Genomic DNA, 15,216 nt, shown 5'->3' on the forward strand with positions numbered 1-15,216 from the left:
CCTGAGAAGAGACCCCATCACCCCATACTCCCGCAGCACCTCCCACAGTATCTCCCGGGGGACCCGGTCATACGCCTTTTCCAGATCCACAAAACACATGTAGACCGGTTGGGCATACTCCCAGGCTCCCTCCAGGATCCTTGCGAGAGTGAAGAGCTGGTCCGTTGTTCCACGACCAGGACGGAATCCGCATTGTTCCTCTTCAACCCGAGGTTTGGCTATCGGCCGAACCCTCCTTTCCAGCACCTTGGAGTAGACTTTACCAGGGAGGCTGAGAAGTGTGATACCCCTGTAATTGGCACACACCCTCTGGTCCCTCTTTTTAAAAAGGGGGACCACCACCCCGGTCTGCCACCCCTTTGGCACTGTCCCAGACTTCCACGCAATGTTGAAGAGGCGTGTCAACCAGGACAGCCCCTCCACACCCAGAGCCTTGAGCATTTCTGGACGGATCTCATCAATCCCAGGGGCTTTGCCACTGTGGAGTTGTTTGACTACATCAGTGACTTCCACCTGGGAAATTGACAATGATCCCCCATCATCCTCTAGCTCTGCCTCTAACATAGAGGGCGTATTAGTCAGATTCATGAGTTCCTCAAAGTGCTCCTTCCACCGCCCTATTACCTCCTCAGTTGAGGTCAACAGTGTCCCATCCTTACTGTACACAGCTTGGATGGTTCCCCGCTTCCCCCTCCTGAGGTGGCGAACCGTTTTCTAGAAGCCCCTTGGTGCCGACCAAAAGTCCTTCTCCATGTCTTCTTCAAACTTCTCCCACACCCGCTGGTTTGCCTCTTTCACGGCAGAGGCTGCAGCCCTTCGAGCCCTTCAGTACCCTGCAACCGCCACCGGAGTCCTCTGGATAACATATCCCGGAAAGACTCCTTCTTCAGTCGGACGGCTATCCCTGACCACCAATCATGTACACTTATGAGCATCCCTATGTTCGAACATTGTGCTTGTTATAGACAATCCATGACTAGCACAGAAGTCCAACAACAAACAACCACTCTGGTTTAGATCAGGAAGGCCGTTCCTCCCAATCACGCCTCTCCATGTGTCTCCATCATTGCCCACGTGCGCGTTGAAGTCCCCCAGCAGAACAATGGAGTCCCCCACTGGAGCCCCATGCAGGACTCCAGTCAAGGTCTCCAAGAAGGCCGAATACTCCGAACTCTTGTTTGGTGCATATGCACAAACAACAGTCAGAGTTTCCCCCCCCACCACCCGCAGGCGTAGGGAGGCGACCCTGTCGTCCACCGGGGTAAACTCCAATGTAGCGGCGCTCAGCCGGGGACTTGTGAGTATCCCCACACCCGCCCGGCGCCTCACACCCTGGGCAACTCCGGAGAAGAAAAGAGTCCAACCCCTATCCAGGAGTATGATTCCAGAACCGAGACTGTGCATAGAGGTAAGCACCACCAGATCTAACCGGTAGCGCTCCACCTCCCGCACCGGCTCCTTCCCCCACAGAGAGGTGACGTTCCACGTCCCCAGAGCCAGCGTCTGCTGCCCGGATCTGGTCCGTCGAGGCCCCTGACCTTCACTGCCACCCGTGTAGCAGCGCACCCGACCCCAGCGGTTCCTCCCACAGGTGGTGGGTCTATGGGATTCCTAAGCATGGGGAATTATTTTACAGACCGCCACTCATAGACACAAAGGTCTCACGACTGCTGTTTGTAAAGAAGGAGGCAGAAACTCATTGAAGTCTTACAGAAGGATCGTGGGATAATGTGAATTCTTGCGCTCCTATAAAATTGAGAAATTCTTTTCACAGTGTACGTTTCTGAAATGCAAACACACAGTCTTACACACTTGTACTAACACTGCTCCTCAGACTTGGGATTTAAAACAGTGTGAGTCTAAGGTTGGACAACCATTCCATTATGTGATTAAAGTAATTACTGAACTATTATGTTTAATAAGTAATGCATGAAGAAAGTACAATAAATATTTATCAAGCAAAAGATGCATTTATCTGTCTAGTAATAAGATGCAAAGCAACATGATGCAATTGTCTTACCACTGTTTCCCCTGTTTGAAAGCTTTCTGTCATATGAGAGTAGACTCTGTCTCTTAAATATGTATATGATCTTTGTTGTTTCTGTCTGTTGTGTTTAGGTGGTGAATAGAGAAAAGTCACAGCCCAGTGCTGGATCCCAGGGGGACTGTCAGTGTGGTAAGGACCCTTGAGACGAAGGAGGGTGCATGGAGGGTTCAAGGCCTGTAAAGCCAGGGTCGTCGGCCTGCCTCTGGTTGGGGCTGGTCTCTGTGGCTGTAGCCTTCCTTTGTACAGAGGCCCGGACCACTCCGAGCCCTCTGCTAACCCCTAGCAATGCAACCTGCTCGGGAAACTCCAAGTGTCATGCAGGTATCATCCTGCCCATCTGGTATCCCGAGGATCCCTCCATGGGAGACAAGATCGCACGGGTCATTGTGTATTTTGTGGCCATGATCTACATGTTTCTCGGAGTGTCCATCATTGCCGACCGCTTCATGGCGGCCATCGAGGTCATCACCTCCCAGGAGAAGGAAATTGTCATCAAAAGGCCCAATGGGGAAACGACCACCACCACAATTCGGGTGTGGAATGAAACGGTCTCGAACCTCACCCTCATGGCCTTGGGCTCGTCCGCCCCTGAGATTATGCTCTCTGTAATTGAGATTTGTGGACATGGGTTCAAATCTGGTGAGCTCGGGCCAGCCACAATTGTCGGCAGTGCAGCCTTCAATATGTTTGTCATCATTGGCCTCTGTGTGTCTGTCATTCCCCAAGGAGAGGTACGCAAGATCAAACACCTCCGAGTGTTCTTTGTCACTGCAGGCTGGAGCATCTTTGCTTACATCTGGCTCTACATGATTCTGGCTGTGTTTTCTCCCAACGTAGTCCAGGTCTGGGAGGGTCTACTCACACTGGCCTTCTTCCCCATATGCGTACTCCTTGCATGGGTAGCGGACAGACGACTACTCTTCTACAAGTTCATGCACAAGAAGTATCGCACCGACAAACACAGGGGCGTCATCATTGAGACGGAGGCAGAACGCTCCAAGGGGATTGAGATGGACGGCAAGATGGTCAACTCTCACTTCATGGACGGAGGGGCGGCAAGCAATCTCATTGGTCTGATCGAGAGCAAAGAGGTCGACGAGTCCCGGCGCGACATGATCCGCATCTTGAAAGACCTGAAGCAGAAGCACCCCGAGAAAGAGATGGATCAGCTGGTTGAGATGGCCAACTACTATGCTCTCTCCCACCAGCAAAAGAGCCGTGCCTTCTACCGCATTCAAGCTACACGCATGATGACAGGCGCGGGGAACATCCTGAAGAAACACGTCGCAGAGCAGGCGAAGAAGAGCGTCAGTGTGCAGGAGGTGCACGTGGAGGAGCCAGAAGAGTACGTGTCTCGAATTGCGTTTGAGCCTGCCGTCTACCAGTGCCTCGAGAACTGTGGCGCCGCCATTCTGTCCATCACCAGAAAGGGTGGCGACATCAACAAGACCATTTACGTGGATTATAAGACGGAGGACGGCTCGGCTAACGCCGGGGCCGACTACGAGTTCTCAGAGGGTACAGTAGTGTTCAAACCAGGAGAGATGATCAAGGAAATCAACATTGGCATCATAGACGACGACATCTTTGAAGAGGACGAGCACTTTTTTGTGCGGCTCTGTAATCTGCGTGTCCTGGAGACGGAGGACGAGGTGCTGTCCCCCAACAGTCTCCCATACCCAAAGGCCATGCTGGGCTTCCCCACCGTGGCCACCGTGACCATTCTGGATGACGATCATTCGGGCATCTTCACCTTTGAGAGTAGCTCGGTGCACATCAGTGAGAGCATTGGTATTATGGAAGTGAAAGTGCTAAGGACTTCTGGAGCAAGGGGGACAGTCGTTGTGCCTTATCGCACCATGGAGGGACTCGCCAAAGGAGGAGGGGAGGACTTTGAAGACACCTACGGAGAGCTTGAGTTCAAAAACGACGAGACCTGGTAAGACAGCAACTCTTTTTATTGTTTTCTCATGGTTGTGCGGCAGTTGCTTTTCATTAACGTGCTGTTGGCGATTTATTATTGATGATTTTTAATCAACCAAGGTTATTGAAAATGAAGTGCATTTAGGAGTTATAAATAACTCATTTTTATTTATTTTTTTGTTCTTTTTGCATCCTATTGATCTGTGTGTTTTTGTTTTTGAATTGCAGTTTGATGGTGATAAACCTGTCAAGTAACGATAGCGACAGTATATAATATATGAAAGCTAGTTTCAAAGCTATTCGGCAGCCTGCCAGACATGCGTCTCATTCAGCGTTTGATACAAAGATGTAGTCTTCTTTGCCTCTTGACATCATTTAATTTAGAACATCACCTATTCATGTGCTGTTTGCACTCATCACTGTGAATTTAAAAAAAATAAATAATTCTTTACATGGTTAGACAGTGTGCACTCTTATCTGAGCGTGCACTCTGTATCCCCTTGTTTTCCTGTCAAGAGATTTTGCTCTAATCAAAGCTGTAGCAATTCTGTGTGTGTTGCGTGCAATAGGGATTCAACTTTGGGATCCGTCACACAACTGTGGAAACGGGAAGTCCTTAAGTAACCCCCCAGCCCCTTGCTTCACTAATCCCTGCTGCGAACTGGATTTTTGCACTTTTTCTTTTCTTTTCTTGTTTCTGTGTCATGTCTGCTTCGATTAAAAGAAAGCAGTATGGAAGAAAAGGAACTGTAGACTACGAGACTAGTGTTGATATGAAAGCAACATACTGTACTGTAGCACAAATTGCACCGGGGGGGCATGCATTGTATGATACTACAGCCTTTTTTGTCCCGTGTATGTAAGGCAGTGCTCTGGGATACTGGCATAGAATTGCGCCTGAGAAATATTGATTTGTTTATTTCACAGCTTGCATCCGCTTGCATCTCACACATTGGTCCGCAGGCACTAAATCAAAGTGACATACCTCTGTGACATCCCCCTTCCCTCACCAATCAGTAGCCTCTCAGCGTGCTGTGGCTCACTGGCAGGGCCTGAGCTCCAGGGTGTGGGTTCCTGAGGGCTGAGGCAGCCCAGGAGACAGCGGCAGGGGAACGAATGTCGGGGTGATCAGCATGCTCTTGGGGCCTGCTGAGCTCTCAGGGCTTTTGCTTGATTTATGTGAGCGATGCTTTATGGGCCAGGCCTGAAGGCTGCCGGTGGGAGTAGAGGGGAGAGATGTGGAGAAAGATTGTTATTATGAGACTGCGATGATGTTGTTGGCATTGTGAGGAAATGCTGGTATATTGATCTGTTCATTGTGTTGCGCGTCGTGCTGCGAGTTAGATGTTCTTAGAGTGCAGCACCGCTTTGTTTGTGAGAGTGCACAAGTCGACACGCTGCAAACTGATGAATGCTAGTAGTGATCTGGGAGAACAATCAGACTTCACGGTCAGAAAATTATCGCTTGAGAACATCTCAATATCAAGATTCAAGATTACTTGTTATTTGTCCTGAGGGAAATTTGTCTTGGACATAAAGGCTGTTAGTACACACACATTAAGTCAGACATGACATGAAGTGCATTCAAATGCCCTTTCAAAACCCTTCTAATGACCTGAGTTTAGGAGATTCACTGATATACCATATGAAAGGACTTGTGTTCAAACAATCTGGGAGAAGAATCGGACTTTAGAGATCGAATAATAATTTAATAATAGCCTCAGAACATTCAATAGAAAAGTAAGGATCTATGTTAAATAGATCGCTAAACTCACCAGACTCCATGTAAATAAACTTGAGCTTGCATAGAGGCAGCATATTTTCACATGTAAATGGGTGAATTTAGGGTTTATTTCAACCAGACCAGAGTGGTGAATGTTTCTACAGTGGAAAGATGAACCAAGACAGCCTTTTTGACTGTTTATTTAAATGGAGTCTGGTGGGTTTGGCAATGGTGATTTCGGGGATGTTTCATGTAAAACAAAAAGGATCTTATTCTTCAACAAAAAGTTCTATCTCTGTAGGGATCCTTTTTTATAATGTAGTCAGACAATTGGACTAAACAAGCACTTTTAATGGACGGAAATTTAAGGTGCGCAATTGCAGCGCCCTTGCTTAATACTGGACCAATTTCAAAGATTGTTGTTCCCATCAGTCACTTAGACACAAAAACATGGGAAAATAGGTTGGGAAAAAAAAAAATCATACATATCATATTCTAGAAACAAATGCAAACAAATGCATTGAGGTTGTGGATGTGCAGATTTATTATTTAATCAAAATATCAATGTTGATGAATTGGCGTGGCCTTTTTGACCCCTTTAGCAAGAAATTAAATCATCTTGTTTCTTTTAAATCTGTTGTAATTGTAAACTCATGTGCACAGTGACACGCAGAATACACACTAACAAGAGATGACTTTAACTGCACAAGACCTATTGGGGATATTACGCTAAACTCACACAGTCAGTGTGGATTAATGCACTCACTATAGAGTACTGATAGATTTCTGAAAACATACAGGACATTATTCAGTTAAGCAGTTAAAACAAAGAAAATTGTTCATTTGCATGAACACGCTTGAGTATTAATGACTTTTTTTTCCCCCTTCCCCCTTCAGAGACTTCTGGGGTCTTTTGTAGAAATGGCAGACTGCTGTTACAGAACTCCCAACAAATCTCTAGAAATTTCCATAATTACGCTCGGATAGTGATGAATTAGATTCCGTGTGCATCCATAAAAAAGACAAAGAGGAGCAGTGGAAGTGACAGCTTCATCCAAAAGCATACTAGAAGATTCATGAGAACATTTCCATACACAAAACAAAAGGGGATGAATGTGTAGAATATTCACTAAAAGGCATAATTACAACGATGCTTCTTCCGCTGCCTTGGAGGCTCTCCTCAGGGTCCTTTTTCGCGCTCGAGACATGGAAAAAAATCCAGAATTTATTTGCCTCCGTCGCCTTCACGTTCATATTCCAACTGAAATTGACAATGGAAATGTCATGTTTATTTCCTGTTTGCATATATGTAGAAATGACAGAAAGATTCCCTCCTTAGCACACGGTTTAAAACGGTTTTCCTTCTTGCTGCTAATTCGGTGTTAATCGTGACGAGTAAATGAGGGCAGAGTGTGCCCCCTGTCTAAAGGGCCAGGGCTTTCTTTCTTTGCTGTCCTTGTTAGGACAATTAGACCACGTAGCGCGTCAGCTCTCATGCTCATCTTTTCTCTCTCCCCCTGTTTTACGAGGCATTGACTCTCAATCTCTTTTGACACGCTTTGGGCCCATTGTTATCAACCAGAGTGGAAATTTATTACAGTCCTAATCTGGAGCTCTGGAATACATCACTCCAATTTTTAGCCAGACAATAGTAGCACGAAGGATGGAATGTAATAGTTTCCTGGTGGCAGGGCTTCTGCTCTGAGCTAACGGATGTGAAGCTCATCGAGGCACCGCGAGCTTCTTAAATGTACATTGTATGTCGGCCAAAGCTATAAAGTGACTCTGAAGTTAAAGAGTGCTTCCTTATAGGTTAAGTAAAGCTAACATGGACACATTTTTGGGTGGCACAGAGCAGGGACCCCCCACCTTTCTGGCCTGTGACACTTTTTGCTTTTTGTCACTTTTCCCGATGTACTTTATCACTTTTTATGATGTCATTGTCGATTTTTTTCTGCGCTTTTTGACATTTTTGTTGTTTGTTTTTTTGACTTTTTTGGCACTTTTTTCAACGTTCTTTTATCAATTTTCTTCTTCAAATGCTATTAAATTGAATAAAAAACCCAAATCCAATGAAAGTAATGAACTGATCATTTATTTTACATGTGAAGAGTGTTGTACAGAACCATTCACGTCATTTGTTTTGACAATTTGGTTGAAAGAAACCCCAATTTCTGATGTAGAAACGTTTTTTAAAGATATTTTTTTGGGCTTTAATTTGACAGGACAGCTAGATGAGAAAGGAATGCAGGATATCGTCACATGTCGGATTCAAAACCCTGGACCTCTGTGTCGAGGCATAAACCTCTGTGCCTGCTCTACCCACTGCCAACCCGGCCACGAAAACTTTTGAGAAGTTGAATCACTTCAGATTAATCGATTATCAAAGTTGTTGTTTATTTTTCTTTGATTAATCAACTAATGCTGTCAGTACAACATGAGGATGATTTTTTTCCCTTCTCGTATTGTTTAATTTAAAGGATTTTTAGAGGTGTGAAGAGGTGAAAATATTCAGCATTTCAGAAGAAAAGTCAGAAAAAAATAAGCAATTGTGATGCAACGATTCGTCGATCAATCCATTAGTCCATTAACAGCTATTTCGCCAACTGTTTTGACAATTGATTCATTGTTTTGAGTCATTTTTTTTACCCAGTTTCTCCAATATGATTACTTGCTGTTTCCTCAGTCAACTAAATGTCTTCAGACTGTTGGTTGGACAAAATAAGACATTTCAAGATGTTACCTTGGACTGTGTTGGACATTTTCTCACTATTTTCTTTTTTTTTAGATCAATTTTTTATTGTTTCTTAAATTTTTAACATACTGAACAGACAAATACAATTGGACAAGAACAAAAACCCTCTCCCACCCCCCACGCTCTGCGGTCTTGAGGAGGAGCCAGCGTTGAGCTCTCATTTTCTTGGCTGCTGGCGAGCCGGCTAGCCAAACTTTCTTCATCTCACTATTTTCTAACGTTTTATGACAAAACGCTAAATCTAGGAAATAATCTTTAGTTCCAGCCCTGAACAGTACTTCTTAAATAAACCATTTTGAATCCTTTTGTGACCCTCTCAGAATCCTCTTGAGAGACTTTAGGGGGGGCCCGACCCCTACGTCGGAAACCACTGGTAAAGAACGAGTTTGCTTCCGAGAATATTAAATGGCTTAAGGTTGCAGGCCTCTGTTTCCTTTGACCCAGAGAAGATAACACAGCTGCTAGGTGGAGAAGCTCCGTCCCTGGAGACATGGGTGTTTAACCAGGCGCTGATGGATTCATAAACAAATGAGTGGTGTGCAGCGGACAGACCAGAATCAGCCAAAGTAATTGCCACAGTTGTCACGCCCATATGAGCATGACTCTTCCGTGCTTGTAAACCTGTCTTATGTTTTTACAAATAGCACCACGCAGGGGGTTGCATTATGTTTACGATAAGATTCACGGATTTGGCCTTTCCCCTGCTATCTACCCACCCCCACCTCCTCCAGCTCCCGCAGTGCCCTCACCCAACCTTTTTCCTTAAATAGCCCCTATTACACTCCGTTTCAGTGTCATGTTTGTACTCTTGGGGTCTACTGGAAAAAGTTTACATGCTTTGACGTTCAAAAAAACATATCGTGTTTCTCATACTGCCAATTGCTGCAGCGCCTCTGCCTGAAACACTCTAGCTGCGTTCCCCATCATGGAAATAGTGCACCATATAGTGTGTTTGCCATTTTGTAGTGGTGTTTGAATTCTCCGTATAGTAAGTTTAATTCACCACATAGTCCACTCTAAAATACCCACAATATATATATATATATATATATATATATATATATATATATATATATATATATATATATATATATATATACTATTCTTTTACAATTCTCCTGAGTGCTTGGTTTGTTTCAGGGACGTATTAGAAGTATTTTTGTTCCGGTTTGTTAATGCATGATGCTGAATGTGCCGGCCTCCGCCTCCGTCACACAAATAACTAGGGTTGGGTACCAAAACCTGGTTCCACTATTCGATCCCTACCGGTTCCTACGCAACCGGTATGTATCGGACCGGATTAGAACGCAAATTTCGGTTCCTCATTTCGGTTCCACTTAATGTGTCGACTGAAATATTTTCCCTCTGTCGTTCCGAAAAGGACGTAAAAATATCCCACTTTCTCTGTAGTCTACTGTTAGCTAGCTACCGTAAATGTAGGCTACTTTTAAAATGCCATATTTTCCCCTCAAAACGGATGTAAAAGCATATTAACCATTCACTGCACGTGATCGCGAGTAAACATATTACACTTGCTCAGTCTTTCAAGACCGGTTTGGCATCGGAATCGTAAAAATCCAATCCGATACCCAACCCTACAAATAACCGGCGCGTCATTGTTATTTTCAGTGTGTATCCGAAATCTCATTTGGTCGTTCCCTAACACTATATAGGTAATAAATAGAGTGAATGAATGAGTGAGTGTTTTCGAACACAGCTACTGTCTGAGCTTTTGGCCCGCCTCACAAAAGTCCAGTCGGCTCCGATTGCTAATTGAGGAATTTCAAACAGGAATGTGGGCGTGGGTGTTTTTAGGCAGCTGAGTAAAAAGTGCCGTCTGTGGGAGAGAGAGCTGGAGTGAAAAACTATATAACACACTTAGAGACGGGCTCTTTTTAATATCTCTTGGACATTATGACTGACAGAACACATGTGCGTGCTGCATCCTGCTGACCGCTCAGCGTTTCTCCCTGCCAGACATCCTGGAATAGACCCACGAGGTTTACCTTTACCAGCCTGCAGCCAGCCCTCACACACAACCAGGATCATCCCGGCTCAGCTAACCATATTCAATGCTGTACTTCTGTTGTTTTATTCATGCGAGCCTCATACTTTCTCTTCTCCCAATAATTGGAATGTGCCTTTGTATTTTCACAGCGCCCCAGGGTGCAATCGCACTTTGTTTTCTTTGGTAATGTGGTGAAGTTTGCTTTGTAGTATTTTTGGATTTGCTTCATTACATTTTACGTCAGGTTAAAAAGTGAACCGTGGCTTGTAAACAAAAGGCACACTTACTACTCACGTGTGGGACCGATTTTGGCAGACAAGGGGATAAAAAAAACAAAACAAATCTAATTCCAGAAATGCATGATGTACTGATTTGGCGAGTTGCGGACGTCAAGAAAACGTGCAAACATCTATGGTAAAACTAGGCAAACTTTGTTTTATAGGGATTGCACTTTCAGAATATAGCAGCAAACAAAATTTGCTATGGAAAGACAAGACATAGTGGAGTAATGGCGTCCTAAACACTCCATCTGTGTGTGTGTGTGTGTGTGTGTGTGTGTGTGTGTGTGTGTGTGTGTGTGTGTGTGTGTGTGTTGTTATCAGAGCTTCTCTGTTTGATAGCCGGTCAGGTTTCACATGCATGTAGGGTGACCAGATGAGAGTGAGTAAAATTTTGGACGGGGGGACTCAAGTGTCATTATGAAACGAACAATGACTGCGCTTTAACATCAGCAACATCCAATCCAATCACTCCTTCTTGTGGCTGCCTGCACGTGCACGTTCCCTGCACTCTTCATCTACTCTATAACATAAAAAGGGGACAAAAAGGGTTGTACTTTTTTTGTAATTAACCTTTGGTTGAGTATTTCAATCCCAGACTGTGGTGTCCCTCAGCTGTGATGCCACCCAGTTGTCTCCCGACGGGGATGGGGGCTTTTTTTTTATTTTAGAGACAATGAGGACTTTCGGGAACGTTTTGGTAAGCGGGTCTCAGTCAGACCATCTGCTGACCATCTTCGGGACGTCTGGTCACCCTCATTAGTGTACATGGCTGTGAAAAAAACGTAGATATTTGATGTATTGTCTTGGGGAGACTGTGAGAGCCGTGTGGAGACAATCCCAATCTGCTGTTTTTATTTTTTTTCTTCAGAATTTCGAGTACAGTTACCTTTTTTAAGTGAATATTTTGTAGTCATTTAGGTTACATATAACCACAGTACTTAAGCCGCCTACACATGATCTGCGGCAAAACCGCATTGCTGAAATCAAACTGTCTTCGGTGGAGGGAATGCATCCTTAGTCGGAATTACTGGCTGTTAAATGGCATGCCATCTGTGACACACCACAGACATACTATACAGGGAGATTTAATCCAAACATTTCTTATCTTAGCAAACTTATTGTAGCTTTTGCACTTTGGCTCCCACTTACAAATAACATGCACACACACACACACACACACACACACACAAACACACACACACACAGGTTGAGTGGCAATAAATATGCTGGCCCTGCATTTGTTCCTCCCAGTTGGGGGAATGCAATTAAGTTAAAGCTTATTTATAACACGATTCGGTGCAGGGCGTGTCGCCAGCTCCGAGCCTCCCCCTGAGTGTTTGTGTGTAAATCTGACTGGGGATCATATATTCAGGCTCCCCGAACTTTTGACAGTCTCTCCAGCCTAATAGAGTTAGGATGGAGGTAAGTGCTTTCAGTTTGACCAATTTGACTGTCAAAGCGTTTAACTACAGTGTTTTAACAAATAAAACGCTGCCCCGTTTTATAACCGAGTTTTATTCTGAAAAAAGACGACATGGCGCCTGCTCTTATACAGTGACTGAGTGACTGTGCACACTTTTAAATAAGTTTGTTTGTGAGAAGTGATTTATTTTAAGTGCTCAGTTGACAAAATGTGAATACTTTCACAGACTGGGTCCTTCAGAGATTTTACATGTTTCATTGTAATAGTATATTTGCGTCAACATTTATAGCATTCAGAATAAAATATTGAAATAATAAAGCAGCCCTGTTGTAAATATTCTTCTCATCAACTCATTTTGAAAGGGATGTAAAGCTGAATGTGGAGGGATCTTGTGGTGGGTTAAATCAAAGCATTTCAAGTTGTATTGTTGAACAATTAAAAGGTCCATTCACCCAAATTACAAAAATACATATTTTCTCACTTCCCCCTCATGCCATCTGGCCGTGTAAACAGTTTCCATTGGGACTTTTTAGTCAGTAAAAGTTTAAGTTAAAAACTGTATACAGCGTATTCTCAATCAATCAATTTTTATTTGTCACATAAAATCGTACGGGGTACAATTCTGTGGATTATGTTAGTAGTAAGACTAGCTAGCACTAGCAGCATGGCTAGTATGACAGAAATGTGGATGTTTAGTTCAGTTCACACATGTTTACAGTACGCCAGGATGAATTTAAAAAAGTTTCCAGATTTGTGGATCTGACTTTTTACAAGAAAATACCAGCAACACGGTGAACACTGTACCTCCTAAACATCAGCATGTTAGCATTGTCATTGTGAGCATGGTATCATGCTGACGTTAGCATTTAGTTCAAAGCACCACTGTGCCGAAGTACAGCATCACAGCACTTTAATGTACTTTTCAGTGCATTGTATTTGGGTTGGGGCAGAAATCTAATCTAAAACCAAATTTATCTGTGCTAGTGGTATGTTAGTGATATATATATATATATATTTATAATTATTTTGGTGGACTGACCTTTATTTTTCTTAATGTTGCCATCCTGCAATTTTTTGATTATAATCCTGAAGCTAATCTGCAAAACAAAAAAACAGACCCAGAGCCCCCCCCAAAAAAGTCCTATTTAACAGTGAAACATCCCCGCTGAAAAGGGACCTGCTTACAGCAGATGTTGTGATCACCGGCAGCCTGGCGCCTGGATATACTGGAGTATTAGATCTTTTTCTTTAATTAGTGTGAGCTAGTTTGTGAGCAGACAGCTCAAGTACTCTGATGCTGCCTTCAGTCATATCACATGTGCTGTAAATAGTAGCTGCCTGCTGGGGGAAAACCTTTAATGTCGGCCTCCTGGAGGTGATAAGTAGGATATGTGGGAAAGTTTTTTTATTGGCTGTGATATCACCAGCTTAACGTCACAAACTGTGGAAGTGTGTCAACACCCAGGGTGAACCAGGAGAAGGAAATCAGGGTTGTCTCGGCCCGGGTTTGGAGGCTAAAAAAGCTCGTATGACAAACTGGAGCTGTAGTGTGTTTGAAGGACGTGAGTGTTTACCAGGCAGCAGATGCTTTTGAGTTGCATTATGGGAAATGTAGGATCTAGCATTTTGCTTTACCATTACTAGGACATCACAACCTCTGCTGCTTTGATTTTGACTTAAACAAATTGTCTATTGTGGGTCCCCCAACTCCTCTTCTCTTCTCTTCTCTTCTCTTCTCTTCTCTTCTCTTTTCTTCTCTTCTCCTGATTGCTTGTTTTATCGGATCAACAGTCCAAAACCTAAAACGTTGGTTTATTTTGGTATTTAATTCAACAAATTTTGTGTTTTTCAGTTTACTTTCACGACAAAAAAGCAGCTTGAACTTGTGATTGTTTGGTGGTTTTGCCTACAAAATTACCTAAACATCCAATCGACTATGAAATAGCCCTAGTTGTCAATTATTTTTTTTCTCAGTTGACTAATTGATTAATCAACTAATTGATTACAGCTGAACAGCTCTAATGAGGACTATCTCTTTTTATTTTAGAGATTATTTTTTGGGCATTTCCGCCTTTAATGATAGGAAAGCAATGAAAGGGGGAGAGAGAGGGGGGGTAGACATGCAGGAAATCGTCCCAGGTCGGACTCGAACCCTTGACCTTCTGCGTCCAGGCATGAACCTCTGTATATGTGCGCCCGCTCTATCGCCTGAGCTATCCTGGCCACATGAGGACTATCTCTAACCAAATTCAATACATGTTCCTTCACACAGCAGCAGACATAAAAACACAAGAAATAATAAATAGGATAGAATACAAGAACAACTATTCGAGAACTTGAAAAGAGAGATGACGAGTGGTGCGTTCAATACGGGTCGCTGCTCCCATTTCATCCCGTGCCCTCACTGCCCTCCCTGCCCTCCCTGCCCTCCCTGCCCTCGCTGCCCTTGCACCTACATCCAGCATGTGCATACTTTGATAAAGGTCAGTGGCGCTCCACAGAATCTTCCTGCACGCACAGTGCAGCAGCATTGAGACTAGAAATCGATACAGCTCACAGTGAGAGGAGCTAAGGTTGCACAGCGTTGCACAGCGAGCAGGGTTTTGCAAAAGGCTGCAGTAAATGAGGGAAGCTGTCGGCTTTTAGGCTTTTTTTTTTTTTTTTAAATTTTGTAACCTGCCGTTGTCTTATTTTTCATGCCTGAAACAATAATAGAAAACCATATGAGAGTGCAGTGTGTGTTTGCAAGTTTTCAAATGTAGAATATGATTAGAATGTGTGAATTCGGCTCACGGCACTTGACGTCTGACCAATATACAGACTGCTTCGCTGAGCAACCCTGAAGCCAGACGAGAGTCCGTAAAGCTGAATAGATGAATTCAAAGGAGGATCTTTTTTCTATTTTTTTCTTTTTTAAATGAAAGCCTGACCCCCCCCCCCCATGAAATTCTAATCTGTGTCATCTCTTTTCACTTATGGTAGTGGCATGTTTGGTGCTGAGTGCTCAATGCTGTGGCTTTTTCGCACTACACTTCCCAGAGATCAGCTGTCATTCA

At 43.9% G+C, this 15,216-nt stretch overlaps 1 protein-coding gene across 4 annotated transcripts in view; it reads left to right on the forward strand.

Annotated features, from left to right (window-relative positions):
* Nucleotides 1–15,216, forward strand: part of slc8a3 (solute carrier family 8 member 3) — a 169,208-nt gene that overhangs the window by 37,498 nt on the left and 116,494 nt on the right. For 3 of the 4 annotated variants that reach the window (XM_028565289.1, XM_028565288.1, XM_028565290.1), the window contains exon 2: nt 2,119–3,986. The exons of the other annotated variant lie outside the window; for it this stretch is intronic. In XM_028565289.1, the coding sequence (XP_028421090.1) occupies nt 2,206–3,986 (1,781 nt within the window). In that variant the 5' untranslated portion in view covers nt 2,119–2,205. The remainder of the gene's footprint in view (nt 1–2,118; nt 3,987–15,216) is intronic. 4 annotated transcript variants of the gene reach the window in all.

Source organism: Perca flavescens, chromosome 20 (genome assembly GCF_004354835.1).
Source record: "Perca flavescens isolate YP-PL-M2 chromosome 20, PFLA_1.0, whole genome shotgun sequence".
NCBI classification, from domain to species: domain Eukaryota; kingdom Metazoa; phylum Chordata; class Actinopteri; order Perciformes; family Percidae; genus Perca; species Perca flavescens.